We start from the raw sequence: 15,321 nt of genomic DNA, 5'->3' as shown, positions 1-15,321 counted from the left end.
TCTTGTTTATCCAAGCTATGTCCTGTTATTGGGACTTAGAATTTGTGTGTGCGCGCGAGAGGCATTCCTACCATCCAGAGAGGACAGTCGAAGATCACAGAGTTAGATGGTGCTGCTTCTGTTACAGGTGCAACGGGCAAGATTGCAGCAAAAGGTTAATGCCAGTCCGGACATTGATAGACATTGGAGGCATTAATTTTACCGTTGAAGTAAGGAATAGTGGAAATAATGTCGAATTGGTCAATCCGCAAAAATAATTGAAGAATTTAACGTTTAGACGACAGATGCCTTATTATTTACGTGAAGCGCCTGAGACATGGACTTCATTATGATTATGATCACCAACCTCCAGAGCTCCTATGTCATTGTATTGCGACTGGACGTCAGGAACTTCCGAAAGATTATATCCTGTTCATCAATACTGAATAATAAGAAGAGTATGAATGCCGTATGGTGAGGCAGGTAAAGGAGAGGTGGGAGCGAGTGGTGTGAGTGGTTTCAGGGAAAAAACGCGGAAAAGTTAAGTCTTGAATTTCACTTCAAAAATGACAAGAAAATTTGACGTGTTAATCGAAATTATCTATGACTTACTTTTATTTAGCAGGCAGCATAATTGGTCAGCCATTCAACTCTCTAAACATTCATACGTTGCACCACTAATGTCCCGCTACTGCAATTATCAACAGAATGCTCTGAAATTGCTCGAGTGAGCTACTCTGAACGCGGGCACACCTCCATGACGGACATGGGCTCCAGTTGCGCACCATGACAAGCACGATCCTGCAAGTTCGGTACTATCCTACCTTGGAAACAACCCGCTGTTGTCTCACTGATGCTCGGTCAAAAGCCTGCAATGTAAAATTCTGAGAGAATATCAATCCCCGAATGATTGCAGTATTTCAAGGCTGTCAACTGCCACCTTCTGAGCGCATTTTTATTGGAGAATAAACTCACCTTTTTCTATGTTTGCAAATTAGAGAATTTCTCCGATCTCAAGTACATACTTTTCCCATGTCCTAATAAGAATTTACCAGATGTAATTTTTAATTTCATTCCTTTTTATGATGGTTCAATATCCAAGATTTATGGTAGGTTATCTGGAACGAATAGGTTTCTTTCGACAAAATTAAAAATGCTTGGGAACACGATCTGCAGATTTCAATTTCTGAGCAAACTTGGAATCATCTTTTTAAACTGGTTAATACTTCTTCATGATGTGCGCTTCACCCCCTTCTTCAATATAAAGTAGGCAACAGAGCTCACCTGTCCAAAGACAAGTTATTGCGCTTCAATTCAGATATAGCTCCTTGTTGTGATAAACGCTATAATGGAGAGACTTCTTTAATTCATATCTTCCAGGCATGTCCCAGTATGAAAAAAATACTGGATAGAGGTATCTCAAACTTTTTCTGTGCTTCTTAAAATAAATTTTAAGCCAAATCGTCTAACTGCATTATTTGGGATTGTTGGAAAGAAATATATAATGCTGGAGACAATCGACACACATCAGACGCCTTTATTTCTCTTATGCCGAGAAGGCCTTTGATAGAGTTGAATGGGAATATTTATTGAACATGTTTGAGAAATGTAATTTTAGCCAAAATTTTATATCTGGAATTAAATTGATATATCATACACTTTTGGCTTCTGTACTGACTAATAATCAGAGATCCCCCTTTGTTAGGCTTTTTCGAGGCACTACACGCAGCTGCCCTTTAAGTCCTTTACTATTTGATATTTCCTTGGAACCCTTGGCAATTCCTCTTCGTGACTATTCCAACATATATGGCATTATTCGTGGAGATGGGACGCATAAGGTATCATTATATGCAGATGACCTGTTACCTTATATCTCTAACCCTGAGAAATCCATTCCTGTGTAGTGACTCACCGCACCGGCATTGAACGGGCTTCCGACATCGCGACGTCGTCGCAGGCCCCGATCCAAGATGGCGCAGGCCCTCCTTTTCCCCAGCATTGGGTTGGGAAATCCCGCGCACGGGAAGGTCAGGTGACATGCGCGTGACATTAGCGCGGGAACTGTAGAGCGGGAATTGCTCAGCTATTAAAGGCGCACCTGACTCCAGTCGGCTTTAGACCTTCGACTTTGAAACCAGCGTCTCTGTGTCTTGACTTGGTAGTGTGTAGCCAACCACTACACTGGTGACCCCGACAGGCCCAAACGTTTTTGGACCCACGATGTCTGCACAGCAAGAGGTACAGGCAGTAGCCCTAAAACTGCCAACCTTCAGGACACTCCGGCCCAGTGTCTGGTTTGACCAGACTGAGGCCCAGTTCCAGGTTCACCAGATCACCAGGGACAACACCGTACTACTACGTGGTGGGTGCCCTCGACGAGGACACCGCCGCCCAGGTCGAGGATTTCATCGAGGCCCCCCCCCCCCAGAGGAGGAGAAATACGATAAGTTCAAGACTCCTCCTCGAGATCTTCGGCCTTTTCCAACGTGAGCGAGCCTCCCACCTCCTCCCCCTCAATGGGTTGGGTGACAGGCCATCCTCCACTCTCATGAATGAGATGTTGGCCCTGGCAGATGGGCATAAGCCCTGCCTGCTGAACAGATCTTCCTGGAGCAGTTACCCGCCGACCTCCACCTGCTGCTGGTGGATGCCGATTTCAGCGAACCTCGGAAGCTGGCTGCCCGAGCGGATGTCCTTTGGCGGACAAAGATGGAGAGTGGGGCGTTGTCGAGCACGTCGCCACACCACGTACCCAGCAGCCCAGCAAGCCAGACCCGGCAATCGAAAGCCCGCCACCTGCCACCAGGTCTGATGCAGCGACCGACCAATGGTGTTTGTACCACCGGTGGTGGGGTGCTGACAACCCCAGATGCCGGACACCATGCTGGTTTCCTGGAAACGCCAGGGCCAGCCGCCGCTGATGGCTATGGTGGCTGGCCACCTGGATAACCTCTTGCATGTGTGGGACAGGCGTTCTGGACGTCGGTTCCTAGTGGACACCGGAGCTGAAGTCAGCGTCGTTCCTCCCAACGGCCGCGAGCCTCGCAACTTTACGCCAGGACTGGCCCTCAGAGCTGCCAACGGCGGCGCCTTCGGACCTTTGGCACCCGGTTGGAACACCTACGGTTCAGCACCTGCGACTTTACTTGGAGGTTCATCCTGGCCACCGTCACGCAGCCACTCCTTGGGGCTGACTTCCTTCGAGCTAACAGTCTGCTGGTTGACCTGCGGGGTAAGCGTTTGGTGACCTTCCAAACGTTCTCGTGGGCCTCAAAGCTGCTGGCCCCACATCTCGGCTCCCGTCACCACATCGACTAACGAGTTTTCCAGAGTCCTGGCAGAGTTACCGTCCATATTAACGCCCCAGTTCTCCACCACCTTGCCCAAGCATGGCGTCCAGCACCACATCCCCACCCAGGGCCCTCCCCTCCACTCATGCGCCCGACGGCTACCCCCAGAAAAGCTCCACCTCGCAAAGGAGGAATTCAGAAAAATGGAGGAGCTGGGGATCATCCGCAGGTCGGCAGCCCATGGGCCTCTCCTCTACACATGGTCCCCAAGGCAGCCGGAGGCTGGCGGCCCTGTGGCGATTACCGACCCATCAACAACATCAATACCCCGGCCAGTACACCATGCCGCACATTCAGGATTTTGCTGCCAACCTTCATGGGCGGTCCATTTTTTTCAAGGTCGATCTCATCCACGGGTATCACCAGATCCTGGTGCATTCTGCCGACATTCCAAAGATGGCGCTGATCACACCTTTCGGCTTCTTTGAATTCTTCCGGATGCCCTCTGGTCTCAAGAACGCTGCTCAGTCCTTCCAACGACTCATGGACGCAGTCGGGCGCGAAATTGACTTCGCCTTCATATACTTCGATGACATCCTGATCGCCAGCAACAGCCGCCAGGAATATTTCACGCATCTCCGCCAACTCTTTTCTCACCTGAGGGATTTCGGCCTGACCGTCAACCCAGCCAAATGCCAATGCGGGCTGGAGACAATCGATTTCCTGGGTCATCAGATCGACAAACACGACTCCTCACCCCTTCCTGCTAAGGTCAATGCCATCTGCCATTACGCCAGACCCACCTCCATCAAGGGACTGCAAGAATTCCTCGGTATGGTCATCTTTTATCATTGGTTCATACCATCCGCTGCCCGAATCATGCGCCCGTTGTTTGCTCTCCTGTCGGGCGGAAGCAAGGACATTGTCTGGTCAGAAGAGGCTCACACTGCGTTGTTCGAAACCAAGCAGGCCTTGGCAGATGCGGTCATGTTGTTGCATCCTCCCACGGACTTCCCGACTGCCCTCATGGTCGACGCCTCCAGCACAGCAGTCGGAGGCGTGCTAGAACAGCTTATCGAAGGGTGTTGGCAACCACTGGCGTTCTTCAGCAGGCACCTTTGACCACCAGAGCTCAAGTATAGCGCCTTCGACCGCGAGCTGTTGGCGTTGTACCTGGCCATCATACACTTCCGTTACTTCTTGGAGGGCAGGCCGTTGACAGCTTTCACTGACCACAAGCCATTGACTTTCACCTTCCACAAGGTCTCCGACCCCTGGTCAGCGCGGCAACAGCGGCACTTGTCGTACATCTCGCTGTTCACCACTGACATCCGCCATCTGCTGGGGAAAGAGAACATGGTCGAGGATGCACTGTCACGGCCACCATCCAAGTTTTATACCTGGGGGTGGATTTCGGCGCCTTAGCAGAGGCACAGCGAATGGACACGGAGATGCCCAGCTATCGCACCGCAGTCTCGGGCCTGCAACTGCAAGACCTACTGGTAGGCACCGGTGAGCGCACCATACTCTGAGATATCTCCAGAGGTAGACCAGCCCCATCGTGCCAGCTGCCTGGTGCAGACGTGTGTTTGATGCCATCCATGGCCTTGCACACCCATCCATCCGGACTACTGTCCAGATGGTGTCAGACAATTTCATCTGGCATGGCCTGCGTAAACAGGTTTCCGAATGGGCCCGGTCCTGCATTCACTGCCAGACCTCGAAAGTACAGCAGCACGTCAAGGCCCCATTGTAGGATTTTCAGCCTACCTGTCGGAGGTTTGACCATAGCCATATCGACTTGGTCGGCCCCCTCCCAGTCTCCCGAGCAGCACAGTACCTCCTCACTATTGTCGACCGTTCTACCTGCTGGCCTGAAGCCATTCGCCTCGGAGATACCTCCGCCCAGTCCTGCGCACGGGACCTTTTGTCACCTTGGGTGGCCCGTTTCGGTGTCCCAACACATATTACTTCTGACAGAACCGCTCAATTCACATCTGGCCTGTGGTCTGCCGTCGCCGACTTGTGGGGTTCCCGGATCCACCTCACCACCGCCTATCACCGTAATCCAATGGGCTGGTGGAGAGTTCCATCGCCACCTGAAGTCGGCACTCATGACCCGCCTTAAGGGGCCCAACTGGGTAGATGAACTCCCTTGGGTCCTGCTGGGGATACGCACCACGCCAAAAGAGGACCTTCATGCCTCATCCGCGGTGATGGTCTACGCAATGCCCATAGTCATCCTGGGCGAGTTCCTACCAGCACCTTGGCAGCCAGAGGAAGGACCTACCGCAGCGATGGACCAGCTGCGTGAGCGGCTTGGAAGCCTGGTTCCAATTCCCACCTCATGACACAGACAGGTCCCGGCCCATTTGCCAACTTCCCTCCAAGACTGTAAGTTTGTCTTGGTCAGGAGGGGTGCGCATTGATCACCACTGCAACGGCCATAGGAAGGGCCATTCTGGGTCGTCAGGAACAATGGATCTATGTTCGTGCTGGACATTTGGGGGAGTGAGGAGGTGTTTATGGTTCACTGGCTGAAGCCGGCTCATTTAGACTCGGTTCAGCCCGTGGTGATACAGCGAGCGCGGCGCATGGGCAGGCCACCCAAGTCATGGTTTCTTTAATTCTGGTTTTAGCGACGGTATTGCCGGTTCTGGGAGGGGGAGGTTCTGTAGCGACTCACCGCACCGGCATCGAAACGGCTTCCGACAACGCGACGTCATCGGAGGCCCCAATCCAAGATGGCGCGGGGCCATCCTTCTTCCCCAGCATTGGGTTGGGAAAGCCCGCGGAAAATGTAGCGCGGGATTTGCTCGGCTATTAAAGGCGCACCGCTCCCCTGTCGGCTTTAGACCTTCAATTTCGAAACCAGCGACTCTGTGTCTTGATTTGGTAGTGTGTAACTAGCCGCTGCACCTGCAGTATTATCATTGCTTTCTCAGTTCAGGGGGTTTTTTTGGTGATAAATTAAATCTTAATAAGAGTGAGCTTTTCCCATCAAATGTGCAAGTTCCAACCTATAGCAAATCACCATTCAGATTAGTGTCTGATTATTTTACTTATTTGGGGGTTAAAATTACTAAGAAATATACGGACTTATTTTAAGTTAACTTTTTACCCTTAATTGATCAAGTTAAACAATTGCTTACTAAATTGTCCCCATTGCTCCTACCATTGATTGGTCGAATCAATACTGTTAAGATGACTATTTTACCTAAATTCCTGTATCTATTTCAGGCGATTCCAAACTTTATGGCTAAATCCTTTTTTGATATTATTGATTCTAAAATTCTTTCGTAGATGTGGCAGAATAAAAACCCAAGGTTAAGTAAGAAATAATTATAGAAATTAAAAAGAAATGATGGCGGTATGACTTTGCCTGGCATTAGAAATTACTACAGGGCAATTAATATTCGATACTTAATTTTTTGGACACAAGATTTGGATGCTATTCAATGTCCACAGTGGGTGTATCTCGAGTGTGAGTCAGTGCAAGAGTTTTCATTGGCTTCTCTTTTAGCGGCCTCGCTCCCCTTTGCACATACTAAATTGAATAAACAAATGATTAATCCAATAACTAAACACACAGTACGAATATGGTTCAATTTCTTAAATTTTTTGGATTGAATAGATTTATCTTATCAAGTCCTATCTATTAATTGCTTTATTTCAATGATCTACAATTGATCTAGTTTGTCTTTTATGGAAAACGAAAGGGAATTACATGCTTTCGTGATCTATTCGTTGATTACTGTTTCTTGTCCTTTGAACAGTGGTCTAATAAATACAATTTGCCCAAATCACATTTTTTAGATATTTACAGCTTAGAAACTTTTTAATTGTTACTTTACCTACTTCTCCGATACCACATCAAAGTGAAACTACGGAAAAAAATAGCTTTTAACCCTTATCACAACGGCTTGATAGCAATATTTTACGATCTGATTATGAAAATTCATTAGGGATATCTGATTAAATTAAGAATGAATAGGAAAGAGAACTTCAGATACTTTTATCTATAGAGACAGGGAAGAAAATTCTCCAATTAGTTAAGACCTCTTCAATGTGTGCGAGACACTCTGATACAGTTTATGGTGGTTCATAGGACCCATATGCCTAAGGAGAAGTTATCTCGTTTGTATAGCCATATGAATCCTATCTGTGATAAATGTATTTCTGAGAAGCTTTCCTGACACATAAGTTCTGGTCCTGCCCTCTTTTGGTAAAATATTGGAAAGACGTTTTTGATATTATTTCAGTAGTATTCAGTTTCGATTCAAAACCTTATCCTATTACAGCAATTTTTGTGTTACCAATGATGAATTGTGGCTATTTATCTGCCTCAGCTTGTCGTATGATTGCATTTGTTACGTTAATAGCCAGGAGATCCATTCTATTTAAAAGGAAAGATCCTAAACCCCCTACTACGTTCCAATGGTTTTCCCAAACTATAACATGTTTCAACTTGCAAAGTATTAGGAGTGGTACTATTGAGCCTTCGGTTAAATTTGAAGAAACTTGGAGCCTATTTATTCAACATTTTCATATGATATGAGCTGACCTTTCCGAATCTTTTTCAATAGCTTTCTATTCGAATATGGAGGAGCGGAGTTAATGACATAATAATACTTTTAACCGACGAAGTATGACAGCCCAGCTTTTGTTCAGTTTTTGGTTAGTTTTTGTTTATTATTACTACTTGGTTTCCTATTGTTCTTTTTTGGTTTGGGCTTTTTTCATATAATCAAATTTCTTTATCAATCTTTTCCTTGTTTAGATATTCAAGAGACTGGGAGGTTCAGATTTTACATTTTACTCTTTGTGTCTGTGTAACTTGACTGTTATTATTGTAATCCCGATCCCTTTGTATGATGTGCATAATTACTACTGTTATGTTTATTAATTTGGAAATTTAGAAAAATATTGGAAAAGAAGGAAAGATAATTATGTGCAGATATTATTGCCTTCCCACCAGTGCATATATGATTTATTGGATAAATTTCTGAGAGAAGGGCACTGGTAGATGAAGGTCATTGAGTTAAGCTGCTCCAGAGTCACTGGCACTTTATAAGAATGAGAGGAGAGTTCTCTGCAAAAGGAAAAAGAAAGATACATATCCTAAGAGGGATTGACGGGGAAGATGGAATTTAGGGATGTTATATCAGGATACGGGGATGGCCATTTAGGGATGAGATGAGGAGGAACCTATTCGATGACAAGGTTATAAATCAGAGGGATTCTCTTTTCCAAGAAAATGTGAATACGCAGATAATGGAGGAGTTCAAATCTGGTCGTCCGATGTGGATGAATATTTGGACAATCGAGGAATCAACAGACATGGTGTGTACTGGGATGACTTATATCATTGCTCTCTGCTCTTCCACAAAATGTCATTCCCCCCACTGCATAACAAAGGCAGATATTGTGAAGAGATTGGGTGAAGTAAAGGCACTCAAGGGGACTTGGAATTGTTCCTTTAAGCTGAAAGTCTGATTTGATTGAGGGGTTCAAAGTCAAGAAGGTTTTAATTGAACAAACTAGTCCCGGTGACAGTATCGCCGGTATTTAAGTGTATCAGACTTAAAGGTATTATCAAAAGAACCAGTGATCACATGGAGAAATACTTTTTGCCGCGAATTATTCAAATCTGCAGGGCACTGCTCGGAATCTGGTGGACGAGCAGTTCAGGGTCGGTTTGACACGTGAATTGAATATAATTAACATACATTCAGCGTGGAGATGGGAAGCAATGACGAGCGACTTCTGACTGTTGACAGGGATTAACTCTCTTCCTCACAATCATGTTTCTCCCTGTCTCCGTCTCTCTCTGTCTCCGTCTCTCTTTCTCTCTCTCTCTCTCTCTTTTTCTCTGTTACTCTCTCTCTATCTCGCGCTCTCTCTCACTCTGTCCCTCTGCCTCTGCCCTTCTCTTATCCCTGTCGCTCTCTCTCTCTCTCTCTCTCTCTCTCTCTCTCTCTCGCTCTCACTGCTTTTATGTACATGTGTTTTAAAATGCCCTGCACTCACCACATTGTCCTGAGGAAAATCCCTGTTTGATTCAACGGTTTATTGTTGCCCAATGCTGTATGATTTCGCTGTGAGAGAACTTCACGCCAATATCCACATGTTTATGTAAAGCGGACAATTGGAAGAAGCAAAGTGTAAGGTTTATAATTATTTTAAAACAACCCCATCATTGTTGAGTGTGAATATGATGGTCTTGTGGGATAAAGGATGGGCATGAAGTGCTATGTTCTGGGAATATAAAGTGCAGATCCGTCTGCAGAATCTAGTTTTTTCTGCTGGAAACTAAAGGGGATTCCGGGTAAGTTTCAGGTCCGGACATTTCTTATCTTCTTTATTAATGCAACATTGAACCGTCCGAACCTTCAGCCGAATTACCAAACTACAAGTAATTAACAAACTCTTTAATCACGGCAGGCGTTGAGGAACTGAGCGCTGATGGGGATGTTCTGATGAAAGTCATCAACCTGGAACATAACCTCAAGTTCTCTCTTCACATACGCTGCCCGATCTGCCAAATACAGTAATTACTGCATTTTCCTTTAATATTGGGATTCCACTTGGCACTAAGACCAAGCTGCCATGCCCGGTTCACACGGGTATTTAGCTGGATGGACGCAGTCCATATTGACAGGGGCAATATCGGAACAGTGTTGCACACAGACTGACATCAACAACTGCCTTTGCTGCTTTCGTCTGGTTCCGGAGAACGCATTGTACAGTTGTCGCGGGGCAGAGGCTACCCACAGCTGTAAGCTTGTGATTCCTGATCGACACTGAGAGAAAAACCAGCATCGGGAGCTCAGAACTAGGGGCAAAGATAACTATTTTTTACTGGTCATCGTTTGAGGAAAACAAATAAAACAAAGGGAAACAACATTGCAGTTGTGATCCTTTCGTTTATTTTATTCAACGGCTATGAAGAATACTTGGGTTATAACAGCAATATCCGTGTCACTGGTTAACGTTATTGAATGCACAAACGCAATATTAAGTCATCTTGATGCTTTAATCAACATCTACAATCTTTCTGCAGAACTGCATGTAAAGAGAAAACGTCATAATATTCAAAGTATTCACTTCAAATTGCATTTTTTTAATTCAAACTCGGAAGTCCAGTATATTTCTACCTTGTTGCTACACGAAAGAACTGAATAGTGATCATCAAACTTTTTCGGTCTCAGCTCACAAACTTCCGACATCAGATACAGCTGGATCTCTGGATGTTCGCCTTAAATGGGTTCGCTTGACTTTCGTGCTGAACCACACAGGAGTAAAGTTCGTGTGTTTTCCACTCCAGGGCTGGAACAGTCAGGTAGCTGCTCGTACTGAAGGTGTTGTCCGTTTCCTGCTGGATCGGGCTGGTCTCAACGCCACTGCTTCTCGCACTGCCGTCCACGGTCCACTCAATGTTCACAGCGCCCGGATTAAACCCGTTCACCAAACACACCAGGGTGGCGGTGCCCTTTGCCGTAACTTCATCCGCTGAAGGCGGCAGAACAGTCAGGACAGGTGCCCGCGGACCTGTTTAAAAGATGTCACGGTTAAATCAGAGGAATTTCTGTCGCTGAGATAACATATTTGTTTGAAATGTAATTAGTATCGCACTGATCTATTCAGATTAACAAATAATTTTTTATTTTCTATCAAGCCAATTAAAAGCATCAGTTCCACAGAATTTAAAAATCAAATCCGGATGAATAGTCGGCTAAATAATCTCCGTGAACGTTAATGAGAAAGATCCTAACTGCGATGTTTATTTTGTATGTTCACCCACTCTTACTTCGGTTTGTTTTTGTTCAAATAAAAATCAACAGATATAAGCGATTCACGGTCGTGAGATTTTTAGAAATAGATTCAAACTTATTTTGGTCTGTGCACACACTTCACGGGAATTCGACGTTATTTAAGTACCGCAGCAATATAAGGATAGGAGTCTAATGGACGCCGTCGTCACCGATTCACAGATGTCCCTCTGAGACAAGCATGAATCTAAAGCTTAATTTATATTTGAAATGCTTATCCGCCTCCTCGAAATGCCACACTGCGCATTAAAAGAAGTAACTAATTTCTGGAGTAAAACTGCGAAACATGCTCTTTCATTATTTGGGGAGAAAAGATGTCACTGTTAAACATATCAGCTGGAAAGACCTTGATGTTAAACTTCACCGGTGCTGAAAGCCCGTTATTCAAGCAAATCACTTTCAAATCTCGACATTATTATCATTTTTGGAATTTGTCGCTGCAGTTATGGAATCTTCCGCAACATATTTCACAAACCACATTCCATGTCAGGAGAGTTCAAGGAGCTTTAATTATACATCATTCCACAACTGCGTGATTCCTTCAAATTTGTTAAGAATTTTCATTATACGCACAGGGAATGGAATTAAATACTGGCAGGTTCCATCACAATCTTGAGTGCATTCACAGGATATAAATATCATGAAATGTCAGACCTTGTTCCCGGACCATGATTGCTTTGAAATGGCTTTGAGGTAGAAATGTGGTTCTGGTGTGCTAATGCAGTGCTGCAAAATCTTGCAGTGGTTTATGGAATGTATTCAGCAGTTCAAATTGAATTGGAAACTGTTGTTTCAATATCAAAGACAAATTCCTTCGCCGTATCACAGCACCGCAGAGCAGGAAATCAATGGGTAAAAAGGTGCTTGGATGGGGCCATATTCCGAAGTGGGTTGGCTCATTCGTTCAGATTCCCTGAGCGCCGTATGTTATTATGAGAAAATGACTGCTGTTCTGTCAAAGCTCACCAGAAAGCATTAGCTCCCAATTCCAGTTATTTCACTGAACTATGACCAAGTGAGCCAGGATCGTGTGCAGGGGCCGCGTGTACAGCAGCAGCACATAATTTGCATCTAAATACATTTAGAATTGCAAATAAAATATGAACTGGGTTGATGTTAATTAAATAATCATTTTCCGTAAATTAACAAGAATCTTCAGCAGCGTGATGTTTACTTTCTCTTGTAAGTTAGGGATAATTTATATTAATTTAAGTTGATAATAACTCGTGTTTGTAATGTGCTGTTCTACTGTTGAAAAAAACTATTTTTCATGACTTTTATATCCTGTGAATGTATATTAATTGCAACGAACTTCAATTTGAACTTGTATTTAACTTAGGATGAAGCTATTTTACTTACTTCCAATACCCAGCCTCGTTCCTTTGCCGAAGAAGACTGCACTGCTTACCCACACAGCACAGTAATAGTCCGCAGCGTCCTCCGATTGAACGTTGGGTATTGTGAATGTCGATGTCATGCCTGATACTGAGAGGGAGAAACGGTCTGGGATTCCCGGACCTTTGGCAGTGCTGCCGCTATAATAGTACATTAGAAGCCGGGGAGTGTTTCCAGGAATCTGTTGGTACCAGGACATGTAGCTGATGCCTGAACTGGAGCCAGACAGGGTACAGGTCAATTGCACGTTTTGTCCTGGGGAGGCGGACTTCGAAGGCGGCTGATTTACTCTAACTTCCGCGTTTAAACCTGAAAAAGATCAATATGAGACAGGAATGAAGAAGAACATTGAGATAGTTGAAGTCCCGGAGAAAAGCTCCATTTAATTGTTCTTGGGAATGTAAAATACTCACAAAGTGCGCAAAACACCAATGTGCCGACGACACGGATCCAGTCAGACATTTTAACTAACTGTTGGACACCAGAACCGGCACGTTGACTGTTTCCAGATGAAGTGGCGGCTAAACTTTCTCACTGGCTCCTTTTATGAATCGTGCAACGAGCGATCACCGCCTGTTCCTTCTCTATGCAAATCAGTCGAACCAGATACTCATCAAAGCCAATCAGAAGTTGCCAGATTCTTCCTGTATTAAAATGCACCGCTGCTGAGAAGCATGAGGGTCTTATTTTGGATCTTTGTATATATAATTAGATTTGTGTTTTCTGAAACATATAACAATCATTGTATCCGTTGCCGTTCTATGAAAACATCAGTCGACGTCTGTGTGGTCTCGCAATACATATCTATGAAAGAGATTTTCTGTGAGTTTCGAATATGAAATTTGGTAACTGTTTAGTGTCTATTACAAAAAACAGAATATTCCTTCTGGACGCAGCACCTAAACAGTTCTTCCCTGAACTTAACATGAAGGCAGTCACTCTCCTCTGCGCTGTCTTTTCATTCAATATCACCTTAAATCGGGATATATTCGCACTGTTCGAATTCAGAAATCCCACAAACCACCGCTGTGGATGTGTATCATAGACCTCAGAAAGTACTAGGGGGGGATAAAGTTTCATTTCAAATCGCATTAAATTTGACGGTTCGGGAGATAATGTTGACTACTTTGTGTATACCTCGCTTGGGAGAGCTGTCTAATGTTCGTGTACAACATGAATGTGCAGCAGCCCTTTGCCCAAAGAACGACAGCAGCAGTCGGATTTGGAAAACAGTGTCACTGTATTTAAGTTCAACGAAGCCGACTATAGGGAAATGCATTTAATATCAGTAGATAAGAGGCGCCCAATTACTAATGGGACAATCCTTTCAAGACAATTTACTAAAACTTTAGCTAAAAGGTGAACAGATTTGGTAGTTTTAAATCGTCGTCAGAAGGGATTTGTCAGGGCCACCCCCGGATACAATGAAAACATAGCTTCATTCGGTAATTGAATGAAAGGGGCCAATTACTATTGGGTTAATCCAGGTCAGAATATTTACTCACATTCTAGCTAAACGACTAACAGATTCGGTATTTTGAAATCGTCAGGTACCCCTGCCTAGAATTAGAAATTAAAATGATTTTTTTAAATCACGTGACAGGGTGTTTGGTCTGAGTTACCAGTTTGCTGGATCGATTCGGATCAGATTATTGATGAATACCAAATTTTAGTCTGTCTCAACACCACCTGTATTATTGACGAGGGATGAAAACAGCGCTATTGTATTTGACTTTAATGAAGATAAAAATGGGGACATACGTATAATATCAGCAGATAAGTGGCGCCCAATTACTATTGAGTCGATCCTGTTAAGATTAGTTACTTAAATTCCATCTGAATGATCTGAATGGTAGGTTTCAATCGCCGTTAGAAGAAATTTGTCGCGACCACCCCCTGTGGCCGTGGTAAATCATGGGTACTATTGATGTATAATTTTATTTACACGATCTAATTTCATATATTTATAATCGCCGATGGATTGCATCATCAGTAAAGACCAACGTTTGTAAAATCGCCCTCCGTTCAATGACGGTATCTGTTTTGTCTTGCATGGGTATCGTCATCAGGTTTCCGGCGAACTTCTCCTTCCATTTTATAAACTGTAAAAGTTCCAAAGTTTACATCTGGAAAATGCTAGGATTCTTGTTTATCGGGACTTAGAATTTGTGTGTTCGCTCGACAGGGGTTTCTAACATCCAGACCGAACAGGCGAAGATCACGGAGTGAAATGGCGCTGCTTCTGTAACAAGAGCAACAGGCAAGATTGCAGCAAATGGTTTATGCCAGTCCCGACATTGATATCAATTGGAGGCTTTAATTTCTGAAGTGGAAATAATGAACAGTGGAAATTACGCTGAAATGGTAAAACAGGATAAAGAATTAAAGCAATTTAAGTTGTTGGGAACATTGAGACTACATATGTTTTATCGTTTGCGAGAAGAGGCTGAGATGTACACTTAGGAATAATCTAATTAAGAAAGTGCCACAAACATTCTAAATGCTTCTGTTCCATGTAATGTGAGTACAGATCAAAGTGCTTTATCGTTTGCGAGAAGCGACTGAGGTGTCGACTTAAGGATGATCTATTTGAGAAAGTGCCACATTCTTAGTACCTTCTGTTCCATGTAACGTGAATGTAGATGAAACGGTGAAGATTGAAACAAGTTGTGAAACCCGGCACTTTTCAATTCTGAGAGAATATTCGTAGCCGAAACATTGCAGTAGTTCAAAGAGGAATTTTAAAGGACAACAAACACCGCTTTCCCAGCGATTCACTCAGCCCACAAATGTATAAAGGTGAAGAAATGCACATGATGAAGTCC

General features: G+C 44.3%; 1 protein-coding gene across 2 annotated transcripts in view; it reads right to left on the bottom strand.

The window, feature by feature from the left end:
• LOC127579173 (immunoglobulin lambda-1 light chain-like) overlaps positions 1 to 13,070 on the bottom strand; it is a 70,667-nt gene extending 57,597 nt beyond the window's left edge. Inside the window, exons 1-3 of one of the 2 annotated variants that reach the window (XM_052031781.1) lie at positions 12,910 to 13,070; positions 12,461 to 12,805; positions 10,176 to 10,820 (exon numbers count right to left, since the gene is read on the bottom strand). In XM_052031781.1, coding sequence (XP_051887741.1) covers positions 10,498 to 10,820; positions 12,461 to 12,805; positions 12,910 to 12,958 — 717 coding nt within the window. In that variant the 5' untranslated portion in view covers positions 12,959 to 13,070 and the 3' untranslated portion in view covers positions 10,176 to 10,497. Of the gene's footprint in view, positions 1 to 10,175; positions 10,821 to 12,460; positions 12,806 to 12,909 lie in introns of those variants that run through there. The other variant, XM_052031783.1, reaches the window with a different exon arrangement.
• Between the last annotated feature and the right edge of the window lie 2,251 nt (positions 13,071 to 15,321).

This window comes from Pristis pectinata, chromosome 17 (assembly GCF_009764475.1).
Source record: "Pristis pectinata isolate sPriPec2 chromosome 17, sPriPec2.1.pri, whole genome shotgun sequence".
In the NCBI taxonomy this organism is placed as follows: domain Eukaryota; kingdom Metazoa; phylum Chordata; class Chondrichthyes; order Rhinopristiformes; family Pristidae; genus Pristis; species Pristis pectinata.
Note: the sequence above shows the minus strand (reverse complement) of the source record. Positions and strands in the feature narration are given on the sequence as shown.